This window comes from Zonotrichia leucophrys, chromosome 8 (genome assembly GCF_028769735.1).
Source record: "Zonotrichia leucophrys gambelii isolate GWCS_2022_RI chromosome 8, RI_Zleu_2.0, whole genome shotgun sequence".
Taxonomy (NCBI): domain Eukaryota; kingdom Metazoa; phylum Chordata; class Aves; order Passeriformes; family Passerellidae; genus Zonotrichia; species Zonotrichia leucophrys.
In genome coordinates this window covers 14,542,841-14,567,585 of record NC_088178.1, presented here as the reverse complement: position 1 = coordinate 14,567,585, position 24,745 = coordinate 14,542,841, and the positions used below count along the sequence as shown (strand labels likewise).

The 24,745-nt window shown below is 40.8% G+C and overlaps 1 protein-coding gene across 2 annotated transcripts in view; it reads right to left on the bottom strand.

Annotated features, from left to right (window-relative positions):
• Positions 1 to 24,290, bottom strand: part of TGFBR3 (transforming growth factor beta receptor 3) — a 113,940-nt gene extending 89,650 nt beyond the window's left edge. Inside the window, exons 1-4 of one of the 2 annotated variants that reach the window (XM_064719943.1) lie at positions 24,106 to 24,290; positions 23,827 to 23,892; positions 21,578 to 21,679; positions 5,603 to 5,776 (exon numbers count right to left, since the gene is read on the bottom strand). In XM_064719943.1, the coding sequence (XP_064576013.1) occupies positions 5,603 to 5,660 (58 nt within the window). In that variant the 5' untranslated portion in view covers positions 5,661 to 5,776; positions 21,578 to 21,679; positions 23,827 to 23,892; positions 24,106 to 24,290. Of the gene's footprint in view, positions 1 to 5,602; positions 5,777 to 18,953; positions 19,145 to 21,577; positions 21,680 to 23,826; positions 23,893 to 24,105 lie in introns of those variants that run through there. The other variant, XM_064719942.1, reaches the window with a different exon arrangement.
• Between the last annotated feature and the right edge of the window lie 455 nt (positions 24,291 to 24,745).

The window sequence follows — 24,745 nt, the reverse complement described above, 5'->3', positions numbered from 1 at the left end:
GCCAGTTTTAATCAAAGACGCAGATATTCATGTTTAGTGATAAATGCTCTGGTTCAGCAAACTCTTGGATATACACTCAGCTGTTCTGCTGAATCAGGACCCACAATCCCACATCCTACTGCTCCACATGGGTGCAGAATTGTGCAGAATTCTGCCGAAATTCTTAGCTTGAGAGCCTTGCTGATACAGGAAAAATGAAGTCTGCTCAGTTCAAGCCATTCCAAGTCTGTGATACAATTACCTCTTTGAAAATACATAACCCTTCTCTGTATCCTGACTCTTTAAATTCTTCACAATTTTTGTGTGGGTTTGGAAGATAAAAAAACACTATTTATGCATAAAGCACATAGAAATGGCACAGGATTTGATTCAATTCAGTTGCTGAAAGACAGACGGATGAACTGATTAAAGAAGTAATTTACAAAGGAATAGATCATCATGCAGCACAAGAATGCTGAAGAAACTTAAATCAGGGGACACACAGATTTAGTCTAATCAGTCTTTGTATTTAAAGTGCTCACTTAAAACAGTTTATTGCTTGAAAGGTATTAGGTTTGTGTGAAATGAAAATTAACTCTTTTTTATGTATATTTTGGCATCACAAAGTTATGTCACAGAGCTCATGGACATGAATTTAGGAATTCATCGTTTGATTCCCTATCAGATAAACACGTGGTATTCATATGTTTCAAATCACCATCAGGGTGATGAAGGAATAAAAAAACCAGAACAATTTCCACTTTTAATAGCCAGTCCTGGTTTCTCAATAGTATTTCTCAGAACTGAGAGCACATAAGCCTCCCCTGAAGAGGGTGGGCATTCCCTTGCAGCCCCCGCCCCTGCTAGCAGCCTTTCTGCCATGGCACAGCACATGAACCAGCCTTTGCTCCTCTAATTCTCTGACACTGCAAATCTTCAAATGTTCTGAGTGCTGGTTCATTTCATCCTCAAAAGTCTGAACACCCAGACCATCAACAGATAGGAACAGGTGATTTTACAAGGGAGGTAGAAGTCAGCTGATTATGAGAAAGATGTGAAGGCAAAGGGAAGTAGAGAGTGAAATCTTCATCCATTCAAAAGCTGAATGCTGCAACCAGCCTGTGCTTTACTTCAGTCCTAAGAATTCAAGATCCAACCTCTTTCCCTTGGTTCTCATCCTCTAAAAACAATTTAAACAAACAAAAACCTCCACACCTCTGGCAACAAATACTTTAGGCAAAAACAATTACAGTCTAATTACATCTGGAAATACCCAGCAAACACTGTTTAAAATAGAAGGAAATTTGTGTGAGTAACTCCCAGTATTAATTTCTACTTTTTTTAGATCATGTCCTTCACCTTCTAATAGAAGGTTTTTCTACCATGCTTTGAAGAATCATATATTGCTTTTGGAAACACAATGTTCAAGGTCAGGGGAAGTTCATCGTTAAAAAAAATAAAAACTAGGTGTCATGGCAAGGCCTGTTTCTTCCTGTTGTTCCACTTATTAATGTGGCACCCATCACCATCATATCTGGGGGGCACAGATCCAGAGATACATGAGCTTGCAAGTGAACAGTGAAAATGAAGCACACATGCTCTGAACAATGTAAGATTACTTACAAAAACAAGTATGTAAAAAGAAAGAAAAAGCAGCTAGGATTACAATAGAGTGGAGAACCAGGGAGTAAAGAGCTGTTGGAAGAAAACCATAAAGACAGACCTAACATGAGCAGATAAACCAGTGACCTCAGCATTACAGAAAATAAGTAAATTCTTCAATATATGCAATTATTACAGGGTCTTCATCTGCCAGACCACAACCATGAAATGCAGTCATAAGTCACAATTCAAGCACAGACAATGCTAAATATCAAGGGTGTTGAAGGAAAGTGAACATGGCTGCATGGGCAAATTCCAGTTGGTATCGGTGCCACAGCTGTGCTGCTTTCTCAGCAGCAGCAATGATTTGCACCAACAGAGGATCTACCCCAGAGGCTGCAATGAGAACCTTTGGCCACTGTAAATCCATAGCCTGTATCACCCTTCTGTCTTCTTTCCAGCTGAATAGTAACACAGGATAGAAACAAAAAAACCAAACCAAAAAATTGAAGTCAAAAAACATTCCCATTCCTTCACAGAAGGACCTGTTCTGTTGAAGGTTTGGCCCTCAAGGTCTAGAGCAGATATGTATTTCAGCTGTCCTCTAAGACATTTTATTAAGACATGCATCATGCACCCAACTGCACTAATTTGCCAGCAAGTAAAATAAATATGTTCCAGCCTTTGATTTAAGCCACATTAGGACAGAATATTTTTGTTCCAAGATTAAAAAGCCAGACTAATTTAAGAGGTCATCCAAGGCCTGGATAACTGTGTGTAGTTCTAAGTGTTTGTGTGCAGCTCCTATTGCAGGTTGCCAGACCTTAATTTAATCCCACTTCAAAAACTTCATTCCTTCAGTCGGGTAGAGAGCTTGCCAGAAGTTTTTCTCCCCATCCTGCCTTGGACTTTCCATGAAGTAGAAAAATCTCAGAGTAATCAAGGTATACTGTGCAGTCTTTTTCTGCCCAATAAAGCTTTATAAACAAAAGCTTACAAGATATCAGTGTACAAGACAAAAGCAAATCAAACTCAGATAAGCACTTAGCTACATACATCCAAGCAGTATAAGGAGGTAGAAAAACAGGCAAATATTCTTTGAATATTTATACAGACTATTTTCAATGAAGTTAGTGAGGTGTAATATTTAAACTATTAGCTTGAAAAACATTCAGATCTGTGATTCATCTTTGACCATCCATTTTTGTACATCATGTAGTGTAACTCGAGGGTTTTGGGGGCTTTTTGATATATTTAACACACTAGTACCTTCAAGAGCAAGAGTGGAAAAACAGAAACCAAACACAAATTCTGTCTAGAACCTCACTTACACCTGAAAATACAAGAACACTGAAGCTACTATAATGTCAGCAAAACACCCTCCATAACCAGTAGCAGCAGTTTCAGTGTAGGATTGGCAAACAAAACAAAGGTGTGCTCTGCTGCAGCAGCTTCACTTCTTCAGAAACAAAGAGCAAGCTGGAAAAAGGCTCAAATGTAAAAAAATCAATACCCTAGGGAGGTGGCATGCTGCCCCCTGCCTCCCCCAGGCTCCACCACAAGCAAGGGACTTTATTTATACTACTTAACTTTATTTAGACTTCTAGTTTTATTTATACCAGTACATTTGTGGTTCAAGACTGGAAAAGCACAGGTTCTGTATGCTGGCAATTAGGAGCCACACCTGCAGTGCCCTGGCCACCAGAGTGACCAGAGCCAGGGGCCTCTGCCAGCTTTTCACAGCGCTGCAACTCGCTGTGCGCTCCCACCTGCTCTGCACCTAGAGCCACAAACTCCCTGCATTCAAAGCACAACTGTTTGCATTAAAAGGACTCAAAGTATCAAGTTGCAAAAGCTCTATCTAAATAACCTTCAGAGAGCTGTCCTTCCTCAGTTTTAATTGCATCTGCCTGACATCTCTTCCCTCTTCATCATAGTCCATTGGTTCTTGCTCTTATCTCACTGTACTCATTATACTCTGTAAGGACATTATCTAGTTGTTCTCATTAAGAATTTATTGAAAAAATTAAAAAGCATGGAAGAAAACCAAAACATTCAGGCAGATATAGCCAGAAACCACAAAGACAGTGCTTCCTCACCTTCCCCTAACAGACTGTGACCCCTCCTACTCTCCTCAGCTGATTTCTTCCCATGCAGATAGAAGAAAAATCAGAGAAAGAAAGAATTTGAAACAAGCCTTCCTCCAAGCAGGGTGCTAGAGTAGACTTCCAGAGGTCCCTTCCAGCCAAAATAATTCTGTCACTCTACTTAAGCATCTGATTGAATCCAAAGCTTTTTAAGAGTTTGTTTCAAGAATAACTGCCAGAGGAAAACACAGAGATGGGAAGTAAAATCAAAAAAACCACAACGAATTTCAAGACAGACACATTATGTTTTCTCAACACTGAATAACTTACTAACAGTGGTACTGTTTGACAGCACTTTTAAATCAGTGGGTTTTAATTAAAGATAGCATTAAGAGGTAAGCTGACTCAATAAGCAAGCATTCTCCTCAGCAGCAAAACAGAATTATGGTTGTGATCAGTTAAAAAAGCTTTTCTTTTCTGCAGTGGCCCTTCCTTTTAAAGCAGATTTTTACACATCTAGAATGATCCAGATTTGCTCCGAGTAATGGCTCTTGTAAGCCAAGAGCAGCATTGATGTGCTCAGCTCGAGCTGCAGACACACTCAGACACACCCTGCATTGCTGGAAGTCTGTCTGCAGTGAAGCTATTGCAAAATGTCAGCATCACGTACTGTTAAACAATCAAAGTTACTCATGCTGGATGGATGCCCTCAAGGAGGTCAAACCCAGAGAAAGTCCCACAAGGCTTGAGGGCTTGAAATAACATAATTTTCCATGCTGAAGATGAAATGAAGCCAAATTGTAACACATTTAATTGTTCAGCCCTGTCTCTTCCAAAGCTGGTCATCTTTTCCACAGTGAGGACATCTCAGATTTAAGCAAGCCATCTGTCCACTGTCTACTTTTCCCACTGTCTCACTTTGACTGACTGCACATCCACTTGGCCTCTTCTCCAAAGACCCACACTGTACACAAGCTGGACACATAAGAGGCTTCCCCTTGCAACCACAGAAAGAACTTGGACAAACAAACATTCTGAGTAGAATCACTTCAGTGCTTGAAGAAACTACAGAATAAACTAGATACTTGAACTCCACAGATCTTTCCTTTCTCTGTCACAAGTTATTGCAACATACTGTTTTAAAAATCCCCAGCTAGGCCAAAATGTGGGACAGGAACAATCCCCTTAAATGGCAATGCATGTTCCCAACTTAAAAGGACTCCATTAACACAGACAACTGTTATTAAAAGGCCTTTGCCATCATCACTAATGACTGACTGTAAGTCAGGTTAGACAACTGTCAGAAAAGACCAAGGTGAGGTTTATCCCAATAAGGCAGGACAGACTCAGTGACCTATTATGAACCTTTCTGGGATTTTGTCTGACATATTTTTTATAAAGTCAAATAATTGGGGCTTAATTCCAGATTACAGGCCTTGGAGGCAGCACGGAGCTGAGCAGGTAGACCCTTTCAGCCCAGCTCTGCAGAGAGACTCTAGCAGCCTCAGCTTCACCAGCCCAACCCTGCATCTGGGAAAATAAATTCAGCCTCTTGGCAGAGCCAATAGTTCACCATGCTGGCAGAGCTACACTGCCTCCACTCCCAAAGACTTCCATATCAACCCTCCCCTTTAAGTGCACCATGCATTTTTTAAAAGTAAATAGGTAAATAACCTAAATAACTTAGATTACTACTGCAGTTCTTGTATTATCTTAAGGGTGAACATAGATGCAAGAAAACATTCTTATAGGAACAGCATCGTTTCTCACATCATATATGATGCAATTATGATCACAATAGTTTTACAGAAAACCTAGACATAAACTTTAGCTGACCTACTTTCTTCAGCATGAAAAAGTATTTCTGATCAACAATTCTAAATATGCACATCAAGTTAATCCACTGAATGCATGATTTGCATAATACCACCTACCTGCAGCTGCAAAGCACAAAACCATCAAAGCAAACACTGAAGACACACAACTTGACATTTTTGTAAATGCTGTATTCTTCTCAAATCAACTTGCTTTGTGGCTCCTCATGTAGATTTACTTTCTTGGAAATTTGTGGTGAGCTTTGAAATCAGATTTTCTGGAGTTTTAATTGCCTACAGAAAGAAGTAAAAATAAACATTAATACAAATACAACTTACAGAAATATTGTTAGATATTTAAAATTCTCTCTCTTGTAAGAAGAGAAACAGAACTCTCTCTTAAAGGTCTAGTAGGGGAGTGCATTTTATATTGTCAGATACCCTAGGTACCAGTAACCTAGTACTCCTCCCCTGTATTTCAGTACTTTGCAGATGTTGCTTCCTTCAATGATACATTGTGCAAGTTGGGATCTGTTTGGAAGCGAGGCCCCAGAGTCCTTTCTGTCAGCTAATACCACAGTCCCACTGAAGCCTGCCAGTGGTACTCACACCCTCAGACACGTTTATTTTAAGTAATCAGACTTTCCCTGGTGCATATAAACATTTGTTTGCTCAGTTATCTGCTGCTACCTTTATTACAGCATGGAAAAATGTTTCACATGTGCTGGTTGGTGGGTAACTCAAGTTTAACTCATCATTTCTCAGTATGACAAACTCTGAAAACTTTTCAATGCTACTCGACACTAAATATAAACATAAAACTTATCAGAATCTTTATTTTAAAATACTTTGAGACATGATATACCAGGTCAGTTAAACAACTCCAGCGTGCCATGCTAATAAATGACAATAGAGCTGATGCCTGCAAGCCTTACAAACATGGAAAATTCTGACCCCAGAATGCATGCTGCAGATTTTGGAGGGGAAACACTTAAGCAGATCCACAATATCCTCTTAAACTTTTTTTTTTTTTATTCTATTCTCAGTTATCTAGATGTCTAGAATAAGATTACAAACCAGGAAGATAAAGAACAGGAATGTTGGTATTGAGCCTTTGGGAGCAGATGACAGATGGCACCTTGGCAACCACTAACACCCATCATAAAGTACTGCAAGAAATGACAAACCCCCATCATGGGACTAAGTGATAGCACAATGCTGAGTCAGGATCATGTGGCAACACGAATATCACTTAAAAGGCTCTTGCTGACATGAAAATGGAATGAAGCACAAGGACAAAAGGCCAGATTCTGTCACACAGTGTGTGCCATGCTGTGCACCAGCAGAAGCCTGCTCAACCAAAACCTGCACCCAGACCAGCACTTCAAGACCAGCACCCCTGGGGCTCTGAGGAAACTGAAGAAACTGCTCAGCAGCATTTCTGCACGGGTTATTTGGTGGGGATGGCAGTGCCCTGTGTGCACAGAGCTGCATCTACACCCCTGAGAGGGCTGCTGGGGCCCAAGGGCAGAACTCCAGCCTCCTGCAGATCCTTCACTCGGCATCCAGCTCCTGGAACCTCCAAGTGCTCTTGGCAGTGCCCCAGACCCCACTGGGAGGTTGGGGAACAGGAGCAGCTCTGCAGGCTGCTGGGAACACCAGACACACTCCGGCAGGACAGCAGTGTATGGGGAGAGCCAGGAGCTGACTGTCTGTCACAACATGGGGGTTCATGCAGCTCCTTTTCTAGTGTCCCACCTAAAATGCACTTTTGGAAAAATGGCAAGACATTACAAATATTGAGCATTATTTGGGAAGTCAAATATAAACTGGAATAATTTGCTGCTATTTCTCTAGATGAAAAGAAACCTAACTCTACCTGGTGGTACTATTTGGTTGCTAGTTCAATTTTTAAATGCTGCCACAAAGAAAAATTCAAATAGAGGAAATAATGAGGTTTCTAGTCAGTGTTATCTATAGAAGACCATCATAATGTTCTGCAAGATGTTCTATGTGCAAAGAGGCAATGAAGAAGCATTCTGAAACCCAAGTTACTGATGTACAGCCATTTGACCACCACCAACAAACAGAAGAGAAACCAGAAAAAGAGCAACTACAGCACATATGCTAATAAAGAAAATCCAAGATGCTCACTGTCCCATCTGCATAAGTCTCTCATTCCTCAGTGACAATTTTATAAGGCACCAAGTTGTGTAGAAAGAGGGAGCACAGGGAAAGAACTGGAGAGAAAGAAATTATGTTTAGAATCCCATTCTGACCTGAGCATCTAAATGTGTTAAATTGACAAGCTGCAATTCAACTTGGATGAAAGTCCTTTTGAAAAAGGTGATTTCAATGCAGAGAGAACACATACACATTTCCATCTGTAGGAGTGATTTGATCCCTACCACAATCTACTGACCAATAACATTTGCAAGGTATAACTCAGAGCTGCCAGTATATGATTGAAAAGCCCTAAACTTCTACCCTGATTCTGCCAGTTCATGAAGGGTGAATAATGAAGACTTAAATGAAAATTTGGAAGAGCTTTCTGAAGAGCGAGCTCACTTGCTTGAAGACATACACTCACAAACCTAAAATGTAGGGCAAATATCAAACATGAAAAGGTGACAAACTAACAGTGAGTTTCATGAATTTAGGATGAATGATACCCCAACTGTCAGCTCCACAGCTGCAATTTAAAAGACAGATAAAACTGCTACTAATAACTCATTTAAGACTAAACCTACTAAGCAGGTAATTTGTCAATATTTTCCAAAATATGATCATGTGTGGCAGGAATCAGCTACCAAGCTGCTCTTAAGTGACCATCTGACAGTACCAAACAAACCAACCAACCATAACAGCAACAACAAAAAAGTGAGAAAGGTAAGTTGTGGTGCAAAATCTGCCAGATTTTGCTTCAGTGCGAGACCTGCTGTCACTAGAAAAAATGTGAAACCTGCCAACTAGGAAAAGCCAGTCCACAAAATAGGAAGCTATTTCCCTTGAAACAAGAGAAGAAATTATCATTTGTGGTCTATCCCTGTGCAAAGAGATAAGGAACCTAAACTATTTACCCAAGAAGTAAACACAACTGCTAGCCAACTTGACATTCAGAAGAAATTTCCAAGAGAATCATCTTTTCCTTTGGGGTATATCTGGGTGGCTATTTTTGTAAATGAGATCATGAAAGGGCATATTAAAAGTATAACCAAAAAAATCCTGATGTGGAAGAGAAAGAGAAGAAGACATGAGTTTTGGGTTTATTAACTATGTTTTCATGCCAATGCTTTTTACTACAACAAGCTGCAAGGAAGGCTGGCAAAAGAAGGCATCTGAATCAAAACCATTGAAGACTATGGGGTCATTTTCGGTCATTTTCACTGAAATCTGCTGCTGTAAAGGCCACTAGTCCTGGTAAAAGTGAGGGTCTAAAAAGCACAAAGACCCTATTTTGTTGAGAAATATATATCTGCAGATCAAATCAGGAATACATGCTGCTGGGAACATCAGGAATAACCTGACTACTACCAGCTTTTATTAGGTATGAAAGAAGACTGGGGAAATGGAAGGGGAGGAAACACATTTTGAAGTACATAAGGACAAGCAGAGGAGAAAGCATGAGATTTTAATTTGGTTTCAGCTAGGAGCCTCTGGTGCCCATGAGAATTTTGATGCATAAAGCTTAGCTAGAACCCAGTGAAAAGCATGGTGCTTTTGAAAGATACCAAAGCACTGCCTGGAAGGAGAGATCTCATTGCTATGCTAAGCTAGAGGACAACAAATGTTGTCCTTAATTTAGTGGTACTTAAAGCAATCTACATTTGTTAGAGCCAGCAGCAGAGGAAACAAATCACTTGAGTACACTACTGTTTTCTCTCTGCCTTTCACCTACATAAATAGTTTTCTTTGTAAAATTCTGCTACTCATCTTCCTCAGAATTTCAGTCTTTGGATTTTTTAAAGCTAGCCTTTGGACTAAAAAGTCGCCTTTAATACTACAACAACATGGAAGAATTCACAGGCTAGAAGCATGACACTTACACCTAAAAAAACCCTAAACACCTTTCCCTATGGATTTTCCAGTTCTTACTGACAGGCACTCCCAGACCATAAGGCTCTGTGGTCTATGGCTTGTCACTAAGAAATGACATTCAGCACTGTTCTGCCACTAGCAGAAATGCCCCCACCCCCACATGGGCCTAATGCTCTCTAGAAAGGGGACAGGACTCTGCTCTAAAGAGCTTGAAGAACTATAAATGAAAATGAACCACCCTGGGTCAGGTTCAGGCTTCAGGACATTTGATCACCTTTCTACTCAGCCCAATTCTGTACTTTTAGCCAAGTGACTATTATGCAGCAGTCACCTTCAAATCAGAAGTCTGCTTAGCTTCAACTTGTACACACTTTTCTCCTCTAGGTAAATTTATTTTTGCTTACTTCTTCAAAGCTTCTCTGCCCAGTGCAACCTGCAGGCAGCCAGAGCCACAGATTCTAGGGCGTTTCTGTTTCCTATTAAATGCTTCTCCAGCACAGGAATTTGCCACATTTCTTGCTGAATTGGGATCTTATTGTTTTATTTACCCTCCCTGGAGCCCTTTCCCCAACAGCTACCATCTGCTTCATTAATCAGCACCTACCTTTCCCATACAAGCTCTTCCCCTGCCTTAACTCTACCCTTCTTGTTGTCTAAACTTTTCCTTTACTCCCTGAAGAATAACTTCCACTTCCTCTCTGCCTTATCAGCATGGACTCTGGTAATTCCCTCCTCTTTCCACATGTGGTGCCAGAGGTTGCACAGCTCTCTACAACACTGCTAACAAACACTCCTCTACCAAAGCAAGCCAAAATTCCTCCTCCTCTCAAGTCACATCACAAGTCCCAACAAAGTGAATGGGGATACTTGAGTGAAGCCAGCAGGATCTGTCCCTTTGTGTTGTTTTGCCATAGCAACGTGAACCCAAGTTTCTAGGCCATCCAAGGCCGCCTTCACAGCCAAAGCTTTTTCACTTTTTGTTTGCTTGTTTTACACATGGCAACCATTTCACTCATTTAACTGGTTTTTCTTCCATTTGTCCAAGCTGCTTCCCTGGGAGAATGCAGTGAATACATGCATGCCCAGTGTAAGTAAATAGGGCAAACATTTGTAATCAAGTACACCCCATCTCAAGTAAAACAACCCCACAAATAGTTAACTATATGAGCAGTTCTATAAACTTAGGAACAGCAAAAGGGCTTATTTATAACCCTACTCCTATTAAAAATGCTTTTTTGAAGACTTATTAGCTGACATTTATCACGTCAATTCTGCATGATTTGCACATATACAGGCAGGAAAGATGATTAATAGGATTAGCAAATGTTCATGTGGAACTGAAAATTTGTCCATATTTTTAAATGTCTATGTCCAAGGCATATACACAAAGTCCCACAAGTTCATTCAGAACTTAAAATAGTAACTTATTCATAAACTATAAAGGGAGAGATTCTGGTTTAGAAACAACAAAGTGGTTTCATTTTCAGGGAATATATGAATAGTAATAAAACTAAAAACCCTGATATATCATAAAGTCCAGGGAAAAAGTAACTCTGATGTCCTGCAGTTCACATGCTGCTGTGCTTGTAATGGGACATTTCAACAAGTCACAGTTAAAGGCTATGGGAACTGGATGAGTGCCAAATGAAGATGTTTTATGCCATTTAGTAATGTGCCCCTCTATTCCATTTGATTTTTGTTTTAGTATTTTATTTATTTTCTTATTAATGTATTACAATGTAGCCTGCCAAATTACAAGAACAAAAATATAAACAAGTAAATAAAATAAAAATGTGAAACCATTCCAACTATTTAGTAATAGTGTACTGGAGGGGGATTTTGTTACCTGGTAGATATTTTGCCCACAACTGGAATGAAAGTGTGGATGGGGGTGTCTATTCTCAGCATCATTTCATAACCAACTTCCCCTTCAGCTTGACAACTTTCCCTTTTTTTAATCAGCTGTTTTTATTGCTGTCAATTTAGATGACACCAGACATTGCAAGTTTTGGGTGAAGAATCGCTGCATAATATAGCACAAAAGTAAGAGACAGTTTACAGAAACAGGACCAAAAAATCATTCTGTTATATATTCCCAGGACTTCCCTTCCCCCAAACACAGGGAGGTATGCAGTTAAATCTTCCTAGGCTGAGGAAGGTTTTGCTTACCAAGTGTAAACAAGAGAACAGTCTCTTAAAGGATCAGGATGCAGGAGGGTTTACAATGTATGGAAGGGAAGGAAGTGCATTCGGGCATCTTGGAGTGGAAGGAGTACACAAGGCTTCCACAAGGAGCAGACTGGAACAGATTGCTTTTTGACAGCAGCAGAAATTCCTAGAGGTTACTGAACCTCTACAGGAGGAGGCACAGATGGCACCGCAGACAGAGTTAACCAACACCCCACACGTAATCCAAGTACCAAATCAGAATTTTTTTCCTTGATCATAGAGCCTTCAGGCACTTCCTACATCAGGACATCTCTAAAGGGAGTGGAGAAAACAAGAGGCAGGCGTGCTGTACCGCTCTTGTACTGTATTGGCTCAAGCAATCTGCAATCTCATACCAGCTCCAGCTGTGTATTTTCTGTGCAACTCACAGCTACTCCATTCTTTCACAGGCAAAAAGTCGTAACAGCACCTCACCTTGGCCACAGCAGCACCTCCTTAACACCTGCCTGGAAAGACAACACTACTTTGGGCATTCTGCTTCTACCTTCTAGTTAGAAGATGGACAAGAAACCTGACTGATCTTACCAGGGAATACCAGAAGCACAATTATACCCCATCTTTCTGATACACATTAAGGAAGCACAATGAAGCAAAAAAGCAGACATAACCAGAAACATGCATCCATAAAAACATGGCAACTCAAGAAATCTCAAATGTACATTTAAATAAAACTCAAATTCCCAATTAACCAGTAATATCTCACCACAACTAACAGGAACTAAGCTCACGTTTCTTAAATAGGACTTGCCGCTTCTAAGAAGTTTACCCTAAAACAAAAACAATAAAAATAGGAATCTTCACTCTAAGCAAGATCATCCTAACTTGCATGAAAAAAACACCTCTACAACCTTTGTTTCTCACAGTTAAATTTCTTTGGACTAATTACCAACTTTTTTATTGTTTCTAATTGGAAACAGAATAGGTTTCCTGGCACTGGACTATCTTACTCTTCACAAACACAGTAGCAGCCAACAACTTCACACAAATTTAATTTATCTTAAGTTTTACTTGGCTGGGTTTCTAATTGCACACCTCAACTAAACAGATAACAGCTCTAATGTACCTATCAAGACAGATATAACCCTAGGGAGGGCATCTCTGTGGAACTGAAGCCACAGCAGGATGGAAAGTTACCAACAATTCAGCAAGGCTTCTTCCACACAGGGTAACAAGATTTCAGCAAATTACTGTTAATGAATGCTCGGCACTGTTATTTTTTTCAAGACTGAACTGCAAAACCATAGGATTGCATCTAGAAATATTTTACCTAGAACCTTCCTACCACGAAAAAACAACTAAATCCATCAGAGGTGGATTTAAAATCTTGAAGTGACTTGTAGACATTTAGAAAAGTAGTTTTGAAACCATGACCTATAAATACCAGCAACTGTCTGGGTTAATTGTGAGAAAGCCACAAAGATTATGATGAAAAGCAAGACTACAGCATTAAACAAGTTCACTGTATAAGGATGCAATCCTCTTTGGGAAGGGTAAAACAAACAAACAAACAAGACAGTTAGTAAATAAATGAACAAGATTGAAAAATCAGTGCTTCTCATTACAGGGGAATTAGATGAAGTGATACAAACCAGCCCTCCTCACTGCCATGGGCCATTACATACTACAAGAAGTGAATTAACAGACTGAAATATTAACTACTAGGGATTTTAAAGTTAACTGCATGCATTATCAGACCCACATTTGGGAAAAAAAGCCAAACAGAACAACAAAAGAAGTGTCTCTTTTGGTCTCTAGAATAAGGCAAACTCTAATAGGCCGGCAGATGAGTAGATTATTTGTTCCGGTTGCTAAACAAGAATGCAAGATAAACACACCAAAAGTTATCGGTTAGCCACTAAACTTTCAGCTGCACATCTCACAGATAGGAAACTTCTCCCACACAAATAGGGAAGTCCTTAAAGGGACACACAGTTAAAAGAAGGAGTCAAAAGGAGTTTCCCTTTGTGTAGGGATATCTACCCTCTCACTTGCTATCAAATAAAGGATGTCATTCCATTTGTTGAGCAGAAAAATCTATTCAGGTTGGAGCAAAATTTTTTTCATAAAAACTTTTATTTAGAAGCACTTCACTTCATTTGCTTCAGTCAAGGTATGAATCACTAGCATGTTCCACTCAGAATGAGTGAAGAACACACCCATAAAATCATTACCATTCAGAATTTCCTTTAATTATTTTACATTAAATGTACAAATGACAACTGTAAAAAATTTTTGGGCACAGGTATGGAGAGAAGGAAGACCACAACAAATTCCAGTAGTCATATAAATAATTTGTCAGAAGGAAATTACCATGTATATGATCATCACTGGAGTGAACCAAAGCACCAGATCTACAGGTATTTAGAAACAGTGGTGATTTTAACTGCTGGAGGGAGGAACTAATCTATCACAGAACACAAGCTGTACACACTGGAGCAGTGACTTGGTTCATTAATGCAATAGCTTCATTAAAGAAAAGGCTCTTTTCAAACACCACAACAGCTGCTTTGGAAAGCAGAACAGAATTTTGTTTCACTCAAATCATTGTAAAAAACAATGCATCACACGTGTGATAAAATACTGCCATAGTTCTTAATCACACAGGGTCAAATGCAGCTACAGTCTAACAACTCACTTGTCAAATGTAAGGCAAAAGAGGACAGACCAGTCTTCAGTCCACCTCCAGCTTCTTGGCAAAGAAACACATGAATTCAGCAAATTTCTGCTACACAGTAAACTCACTGGATAACTTTGGGATTTTTTTATTATCCCTGACTCACACAATGTAGCTCACCCATTTCCAACAGAAAATGCCTATGCTTACAAAGGAGAATGAGAGAATAAATGAATTGCCACTATCCTTCAGAATCACTAACACCACCTTATGTATCACAGCCCCTACTGCCTTCTGGGCAGAAAAACAACATCTACACAGCAGCTCTATAATGAAATTGTTTCAGACCAAAGACCTCCAGATAAGCTGCTCTCCTGCAATCTAAGCAGGTCTCTTGCAAGGTCACAACAGAAATTATCTAAAAGAGAGGCCCTTTCCAGCTGACTCTCAAAATGTTATAACCTCTTACAGCAGGACAGAAGAAAAAAAATCTGAATTTGGCCAACTAGTGTACTGAAATTAGACCGATTATTACATAGAAGTGCTAAATATAATGCAATTAAATTTGTTAATAATAAGCAGGTGTCACTCATTTTGAAGTACTGTTCACAGGATGAAGATTAATTTTTTTTCACATTTTCCTCAAAAACACCATTCATTTCGTTATAGAAACATCAGAAACTAGCATACTTTCCAAGACATAATTATTTGTAAGTACAAATAAACAGTTATTAACTTAAAATGCAATATATGAAATGTTCTCTGCTGAACTCAACAAATATGACTACTTAGATAATCAAGGTCAAAAGGAAGTTCTTCTTTAAAGACACTTATTTTGTGATACTTGAAATTTAAAAATATGGAATATAAATAAAGTGGCAGCTTTAAAGTCCCTCTTTCCATGATTTCCAGAGATAACTGAAATCTAGTAAACCTCTCTCATTTTGGCCACCACAGAGTTAATTGTTGCTGTAAGCACAAGAAATGCTGCTCTGTTGGATGAATGCCAGCACATAAAAATGCGAATCCACACTGATGGATCAAGCAATTCCAACTGTACTACTTTTTGCTAGTACATTTTTATGGCAAAACATGCTTGTATTCATGAAGTGGCTAGAAACTGGCATACCACTGTTAATCACCACAAATATTACTGCTATAGAAGTAATGCCTATTTATAATATACAAATATTTTTATGGAACTAGATCAAAAGCAATGTGATTGCAAAGATATTTGCAATCTATATCCCATATAGTATTTTCTGAGACTCACATAAATGGCCCAAGACTTGATAGTTCATGTCTTTAATTTTAACACAATATTACTGGCAGTATCGAAAAAAAGAATTGTAAGACAAATTAGGCAAAGATTTACCACTATTTTCAAATCACATTAAAACAGAAATTTCAATTTGACTTTACAAAATACACACTTCAGCATCTCAGAGAACCATCTGGAGAGAAAGTTTTGGGATTCCATGAAAACAACAGGAGATGAAGATTGCCAATGGAATTTAACATACACCTTTTTGTACTTTTAGGGGCAGGCAACATCAAGTAATGCTCTCAGAGAACAATGCATGGCCATTGAAATATGCATACACTTTATATACATGTATATCTATTCTACACCTCACTGTGCAATTAGTGCCATTCCAGAACCAGAGCTTACATATCCTTAAACCTGACCTGGGACTGTTAATTTCAGTTGAACTCCACTGTGTATTTGCTCTAGCACCTTATGCTGGTGGAATACACGATTGTTATCACTCACAAGCAGCAAATGGTTACTCTGTAGCAAATGCTCCTCGGCATGTTCTTACCCCACCATCAGTGAAAGGTGGCTTAACCCCAAGTAGAAGCAGCAAGATTCTTGAATTTACTGCGGATGTGAGGCTGTTCCCCAGCTCTTACCGAGGAGTACCTGACACCCTGCAAATTCCCATTCAGCCATCTGTTTGTGCATCCACCTCTTCAGTATTTGCCATTTGGCTGCACCAGACTTCACAGACCAGAAAGCAATATGGATTGGTGCAAGCCATCCACATAACCTTCTTTGGCAACAGCCTTTACATTCTGTATTCCTGGTGCAAAAGACTTAATCATTACGCCAATATGAATGAAAAAAGAAAACTGTTATTGCTCTGTGCTGGGACCATCAGTTGACCTCTACATAATAAGCTAGTAATGACTTCTTAAAACCTAAGAGAATATCTAAAAATATTTTCTCTTATGGAAAGCCTAAATACTAGAAATAGTTTCTTGTGAGAATACAACTGCTTTGTAAGTCAACTTGAGCTCTCGAGATGCCTACGTACAATCATATGTGATCTAGTAAGAGCTCCACTCTGAAAATATTTTGTCTAGTTCATCATCTGAAACTTTGCAGGATTACTCAAAATATCGTTTCTTGGGATTAATTCACTTCAAACATCTTCAAAGAGAAATTTCACTCACATAAACCCGTAGAATTTTTGCAAGTCAGTCATGGCAAATATGACAAAAATTGCATTCAGAAGAATGGGAGATCTGCCTGCTAGAGGAAATGTATAAACAAGTATTTGATAATCATGTGTTTATTTCAATGTATGTGGGTGTTCCAAGTAAATTAACATTCACTTTCTAAAGAAATACTATCAAAAGTATAGGCCCAAAGTTTTAATAAATTCCAACTGTGGTAGGAGGAGAGACTTTATAGACAGCAAGTTTTGTGTTCCCCCTGCTGGTTTAGCAATTGACTTCCAAACACTGTTCCTGTGGTAGGCATCAAGATACTGGAGTATGAAAATATGTTTTGCATGCCAGGAACAACAACTAAAAGTTACTTTTTAAAAGAACTCACACCCTTGGTGGATATCACTTAACACGTTTTGACTAGATGAGGCTCTGGACGCACAAAACATGGATCAAAATCAACAATGAAACAAGATCTCCCCAGGGACAGAAAGCATGTCAAGAGAAAAATCTGAAGTGTCACTTTAAACTTGAAAAGGTTGAACTGCAGCAAACAATTGGGGGAAGCAAGTTTCAGAGTAAAGGACTCTTCACTGAAGGAAGCCAATGACCTGCCCCCCCTCCAACACGCGTCCCTCCCTTCCTCCCCCAGCCCAGCATTCGAGGAGCAGCTCCTCCTCAGCTGGAACTCAAGCCCTGTAAGCTTTCAGGGGTTAAACTGGAGCTCTTCAAACGAATAAGCATCTGCCATTAACATTTACTAACACTGTTGTTGGGAATACTTTGACAGGATACCTGTGCAGGGCTAATTAAAAACCCAGCTACCAACTCATACTGTGGCAGGCATTCATGGAAAAAAGCATGGACTGTAAGGAAAATAAAGTAATCTTCATAAGTAGCAATAAACAAATAGATTTTGTCTTGAGTAGACATTTCATTTACACATGTAAAGTCTTCCATATATGAGACTACAATAATATCAGTCCTGTGGGTCACCATGAGACAAACCTAATTGATGCCACAGTTAGTGAGCAGGCAGCTCTCTCACTTTGGGTTTTCTCTCCATTGGGGGTCTGATATCACCCTGCTTAACCTCGCCAAACAAAAAATACATAAACTTAGATCAGTATAAATACAGACCCAGCCAGAAAACCTTTTTGTTAGAACAAAATCATGGCACTTGTATGTCCAAGTGTCTCTTTAACAACTTACAAACACTACCAGAAATACTCTGTAAAAAATGAACTGTGCAATGATCATACATTTGAGAAGAAAATAATAAATGACAGCAAATCAATTTTAACACCTATAGCTTAATAGAACTGAGATAAGTAGATTTAGATCTGGTTACATCCACAGCAAGTGGAAAAGGCATAATGACACATGCACACTACACCTGAAGAAGTCCTTTCTTGTGAAAGGGAGAAATAGCACATCCTGTGCTGTTTGACACCCGTAACTTTGGAACTGCAAGTGCACTTGAAACTGAGGAAAGCTCGTGTTTTAAAACTTACTTATTTTACATCTAACATTGAAGCCACATTCTTGTTATTACTAGGACAGCCGTACTCAGAAGGCTGCAGTGACCTGACTCCAGTGCATCCCCTGCAAAATCTGCAGCAGTAACTCCCGCATGTCAACGCCTCACTGAAATAACACTGAAGGGACATTATACTGGCCCTTGTATTATTGTCACTTACACTGAACTCACACTCTGCTCGTGCACTGCCGAGTTCTCACCTGGGCTCAGGAAGGGTACGAGGACACACTCGCGCACAGCAGAGCGAGCCTCTCTAAAGCATTTCGCTCTCTGCCCGCAGCTCGCCCAGCACGTACCGGGCACAGCGACCGTCGCTGGGACACCTGTAGCTGCCCCTCGCCAGGTGCCCGCCTCCCGCTCTCCCCTCGGTTCCTACAGGGAGCCCGCAGCTCGCACGGTCCCGAGGGGCGAGCCGCTCCTCCCGGCACGCGTGCGGACACTGACCGCCCCTGGCAGCTCCCGCACCCCGCGCCCGGCGGAGGCCCCCCGACCCTCCCGCTCAGCCCTGGCACGGTGACAGCCCGAGGGGCGCACACCCCGCGCCCGCCCCAGCGGACGGCCCGAATCGGGGCGGGGGTCGCGGCCGCCGCACCTACCGGGCGGCAGGTCTGTCCACGCCGCGTCCCGCGGGGCAGGCGCGCAGCGCCGCAGCTACGCCATGGGCACCGCCGGCCGGGACGGGAACGCAGTCCTCGCCAAGGCCGCCCAGCGCCGGCCACCGCTGCCCGGCCCGCGGTGCGCGGAGGAGGCGGCGAGGAGGCGGAGGCGGAGGAGGCGCGTGTGCGCCCGCCCGGCCTCCGGCCCGGCAGTAACCCCGCGGCCCGCGGGGCGGGGCGGGCGGACGCGGGCGGTGCCGCCATTGGGCGCGGGGCGGAGACGGCGCCGTGACGGCCGCGCCCACCGCCCCTCGCGCCCGCGTGCCGCCAGCGCGCGCCGCGGCCCCGCCCGCCCCGTCCCACACCTGAGCCCCGCCCGCACCCCGGGAGCCGTGAGGGGGTCCTGGGGTCGCGCACGGCCCGGCTGTGCTGGCGGCCAGCGGCTCGAAACCCCCCGCGCAGCCGGGGCTAGGGGCACAGTCCCTGCTCACGACAGCCGGACCCGCAACGGCCTTTAAGTTACCGGCCTCGAAACCGCGTGAGGCCGCCGGGCACCGCGTCCGTAACGGAGCCTGGGCTGCGCTCGGTACGGGCCCAGTGTGAGCGGCGGTGTGACGGTGCCCTGGCCTGTGCACCGAGGTACGTCCCTGCAGCCCCCCGAGCGGGCCCAGCTCCCAGCGGCGGCTGGCGCAGAGCGAGGCCCCGGCTGCCCCCTCAGTGCTGCCTCCCCAGCCAAGGGCAGCCCAGAGCCCACATCTGAACCAGTTTTGGCCAACACCGCAGAGCTGACATCGTTTACAGCAGAGCAAACTATTCCAGTTCCCTCGAGGTTCATTATACTAGGAAATAACAGAAAGTGCTGTTCAGTGCAGAAGGCACGCTTAAGGTTGTCAAATCCCCCAACTTCAAGACTATCGAGTTGTGGAGCAAACTGGCGTTAAGGGAGCTACACCACAGATGAGGCCTTTCCATACACAACTTCATCCTTCAGCAGGATGAACAGAGTTAGTTTCTGACAGAGTCCTGCAACATCAGGTGTGTGCTGCTCTCAAACCTCTATGTCCTCTAAAGGTCATGGTAATGAGAGCAGTACTAGAACTTGGCAAACATCATTCTAGCAAAACTCCAATCACAAAATTGAGCCCTACTCCTATTATTATCCAAGTGAGCAATTGTTCTTCTGTAGGCATGGAGATAATGTGGAGATAGAGAGAAGTGGAGAGGAGTAGAACTACTCCACTCCTGTATATCTCTACATTGTCTCAGCAAAATTTTACTAGTTTAATTGGCTTTCTTACTGAGGGGATTAGAGGTGACTTGATTCTTTCATAATTCTCTTTGACTTCAGGCCCCTTTCCCTGAGTCACAAATGCCAAGTTCTTACATCTACCCAAGAGGAGTGTTACAAGAGTTCAGACACAATTTAGCCACTCTTGAAATGTCAGTTCACAACCTAGAATAATCCACTGCCATTTACCTTTGACCTCTTTGTGTTTGGACAAGCCTTACTCACAGTTCTGCTGCATGCACCACACATCAGTCAATGGCTGGGTCCCCCAAAGACCTGTCCTCAAAACAACATTACCTGTATATGAGAGGTCTAGCAAGGAAATCAAAGTAAATCAAATAACAAGCATTTAGTCTACATTAAATATTTTAGCAAACAGGCTTACAAAACCTGGAGAAAAACCTGCAGAAACAAGTAAAATACAAGTTCAGACTGCTTGTTGGCAGCCTAAGCTCACTTACAGAACTTTTTATTTATTTTTAGCGTTTGAAAAGTTGTGCATGTTGGAGCATGACATACCTCCTCTCTTATCACTCTCATATGTAGGACACAAAATTTTTGCAAGAGGGATGTGGAGGTGGGGGAAGTCCCTTCAACAAAAAAGAACACTAATATTCTACAGCAATATATGTATTTCAAGGCATATTGTGTGTCTGCTATATTTCTGCTAGCTAAAATTCCAGACTGCTGATTAAAAATGGGATTGAAACTTAAGCAAACACATTATTTTCATTTTAATTACTCATTGAGGTCCCAATCCTGCAAAGATTAAATAAACCAGATTAGGTTCACTCAAATAAGTAGCCATCAGAGCTGTTCAAGTATGTGACATCAAATGTGTATGCACAAGCCTTTGTAAAATCAAATTGTTTCTATATAGGTCTAACCTTAGCCAAATTATTTTCACCATTTTCACTGATGTTGGTAAGAAATGGTTTTTGTCCATGGAACCAATTCTGTTAGGCAGTCAGCATCCTTGAGCAAAGCAAACACCACTTGTCCTGGTGTTTGAAAAAGTTCAAGACTAAGACACAAAACCACAGATTTTTAGTTATGAACTAATATGTAACTCAGTTGATGTACATGATATTCAAAGACTGAAGCCATGACAAATTGCCACATAAAGTACAATTAGGCACGTGGGTTGGGTCACCCAGGAACATAATGATATACAGTTGGCTTTGGCTTTTTTTTTATTTTTACATTTTGTGGCAGAATAAACAGAAACCACATAATTTCCTCTTAAAACCATGGAAAATTCCTGCAATCTTAACTACAGTGTTCAATCTTTGCAGCTGAGGAACACAATTATATACATAATTTACAATTTACTTACTTTTTAAGTATTTGCTGATCTAGTGATTATCTTCAGTCCTGGGCAGGATTATTTCACTTAGCAGGCATTGCTCCAATCCAGCAATGTAATGTATTGTCCTCCCTAAGATGCATGAAGGCTGTGACAGTTCACTTTTGCAGGATGTTTAGAGGTTTTCATGGTGTGGTGCTACAGAATTAGGCCTAAGTAAATGTAAAATCTTTTAAAATATGCACTGTTAAAACTATTAATATCACAGTTTTCATTTTTTCCTCCTTTCCCAGAAAATACAGTAGGGATACTCCTGTGGATAGCAACTACCCATTTACTACTCCCCAAAAGTTGTAGACTAGTTTCAGTTACTCATTTCATGTTATGGCCATAAAACCCTAACCTGCCCTGAGAAGCCAGGAGCAGCATCAATCTGTTAATGTGGCATCCAAGCTGAACTAACTAATCCTTCCCAGGCTATTCATTTGGGTATCATTCTATATTCATAGAATCACAGAACAGTTTGGTTGGAAAGGAGAATTAGGATTCACTTGCTCTCAAAACTTTAGCACTAAACCTGTCATTGCCTGGGAAATTTCCACAGTTTTAATAAGCACAGAATCTTCTCTGCCTTCTGGGCTGACGTTAGACTGGGGCCTTGGGACTCAACGTGGAGCTGGGACTGTGTGCTGTCACTGATGGGGCAGTGAATACACTGCCTGCTAATTAACAGCTTCTTGTGATGGACCCACTGCCACGAGCCCAAGGGCACTTTCAATAGTTGCTGCTGGATTAGGCATCTGATGATCGTTTCCCTCTTTATAGCACTATTTAAACCTGCTTCACCCACCAAAAGAAATGAAGGGCACAACAGCTCTACAAAACGTTTATTTCCAAACTGACTTGGAGATTCTAATTGAAAACAGAGACTTCTATAAACAAGCATCTTGGTATGAAAATGTTTTCTTGTCATAAAGTATTTTAAGATCTCAGAAATTATTTCTGGACATTAGTAAGGACTAATTATCACAAAACTCTCTTACTTCATACAGTATCTAGAATCTTTTCAAGGCTAAAAGGTTGTTCCAACCAATAAAGCATTAGAAAAGAAAAAGACAGCTAGGAAGGACCATACTGTCCTAAGAGCTGTTCCTGTTTGCTTTTAAGTTAATGGATCATATTCTACATTAAGCCAATAACAATGGATCCAGAAAACAAGCCAGCAGCCATGTTTTGAACCACTAAGAACCACTACAGAACCTCTGGTAGTTTTGAAAGTCCAGAAAATAGTAAGCATGCTAATTCACTAAATTCCAAAACCCAAATGGATGAATAGGCATCCTGAAGGGATATCTTGTACATAAGATAGGTTTAGAACTGGGATCAAGCACAGGGAGTATGTTCAGATCAGTACAGCCATTGACCAGCACATCCATTCTGTCCCTCTCTGAGGTAAAATGTTGTTATTTAAAATTAGCTTTGTGTTTTAAGCTGATTTATTGTGCCACTGAAAGCAAGGAAAAGAAAGGTCTAGAAGCAATAACCATAGGTTGCTGACTAGGTATGGGTTCTTATGCTGCATTACATTAACTCCATTGTTTTAGTCATATGACTCTACCCAACCACTTTTAATATGAAGGGTCAGTTAATGTAATTAAGCCATTAAAAGCTTCTTAGGAAATAAGTCATTAATACAAACTAATGAGGTAAAATTCTACATTCCTTACTAAATGATCCTGCATTCCTTGAACACCTAAAACTTTTGCTAAAGGTAAGTAAATGTTAGTGTTGAACTGCTAGGCTTGTCTACACTTGAAAGTTACTTTGGATTAAGGCAGGGAGTGAATTTCAAGTGCAGCAGCAAATCTGGAATAATTCCAAACATGGACAAGTCATGTATAGTACAAACCTGGAAGGTACCATGGGTTTTAAACTCAAACCTGAGGCTACATATCCAATTCAAATAACACATTCTTATAAATTTTAGATTTTAAAAAGAAAGGAAAAAGACCAAAACCCTCCAGCAAGACTATCCTTCTCTTTTGTGCCTCCTCTTCTCCCCTGCCTGCCTTACACAGGCTCCTCTATACCCAGCACTCTTCTTGACTCTGATATGCCCCTTACCCTCCTTCCAACATTTTTCTGATAAGATGTTTATAGGCCCTCAACCTACCAAATGCAAACACAAAAGAGCAGAAGAGGGAGGAAAGAAAGAGATTATATGAGAGAAGGAAAAAATCAACAAAAGATCAAACAGAGCAAATGTGAAACTAACATACCTTCACTGTTCAATCACTTTCTTCTGGCTGGATCCCATTCCTCATATTGCAGTTGTCTGTTTAGAGCTCAAAGCAAAATATAATAGACAAAAGTCAGTAGATTACTTTAAACTGTTCAGTTTCAGACAATGCTCTTCAACAATATTTGATCATACACACCCACAACTTAGACACATACCAATTATTTAATAAGATATACTATCAGATGCAACATATTAAATAACTGATATTCACCCTCTAATATCTAAAATATGGAACTATACATATGGCTAAAACTACCTGTGGTTTGCAGAACTGGGTTCCAAACTGCTGTATTCTGTTTTGAAGTTCATGTGGCATGCTTGTGGTGTCAAAACCAAATTATGGGTGAAATTCTTTGTAGCCAAGATGAAAGTATCACAGGTTCTTCATGTCTGCAATTTCCTAATTAATTCATTGTTTTTATCTGCATAATTCCACAGGGTGCCAAATGTTTTACTGAAAAACATCAAAACAAGGCTGCTGCATAGAGTGCTAACAACTTCAATAAGCAAAGGTAAGTGACTGAAATGGACGTGAGAAGGTGTAACTGTGCATTGAAGTTTGACACACTGGTATAATTATTTGTCTTGGACATTTTCTTCTAGCCCTTTTGATCTTTAGCTGATCTGGTTTTCTCTTTTTCTTCCCAATCTGATTTAATTGCAAGGACATGATAAAATGGGTCATGATAAAGAAATGGAAGGAGATTTATATACAGTCTGCCTCACAGATGAAGCAGAGCCAAAAATCAAGCTGCTAGATAGTCATTATATTTCATGAAGTAAATTTTAACCAGCAGAGTAAAAATGCATGAAATAAGACTGTTTCAGCTGTATTTCTGTCACATAATGAATAGGTTGGCTAGATGTTCAGAATCTAGCTACACTTACCAATGAAA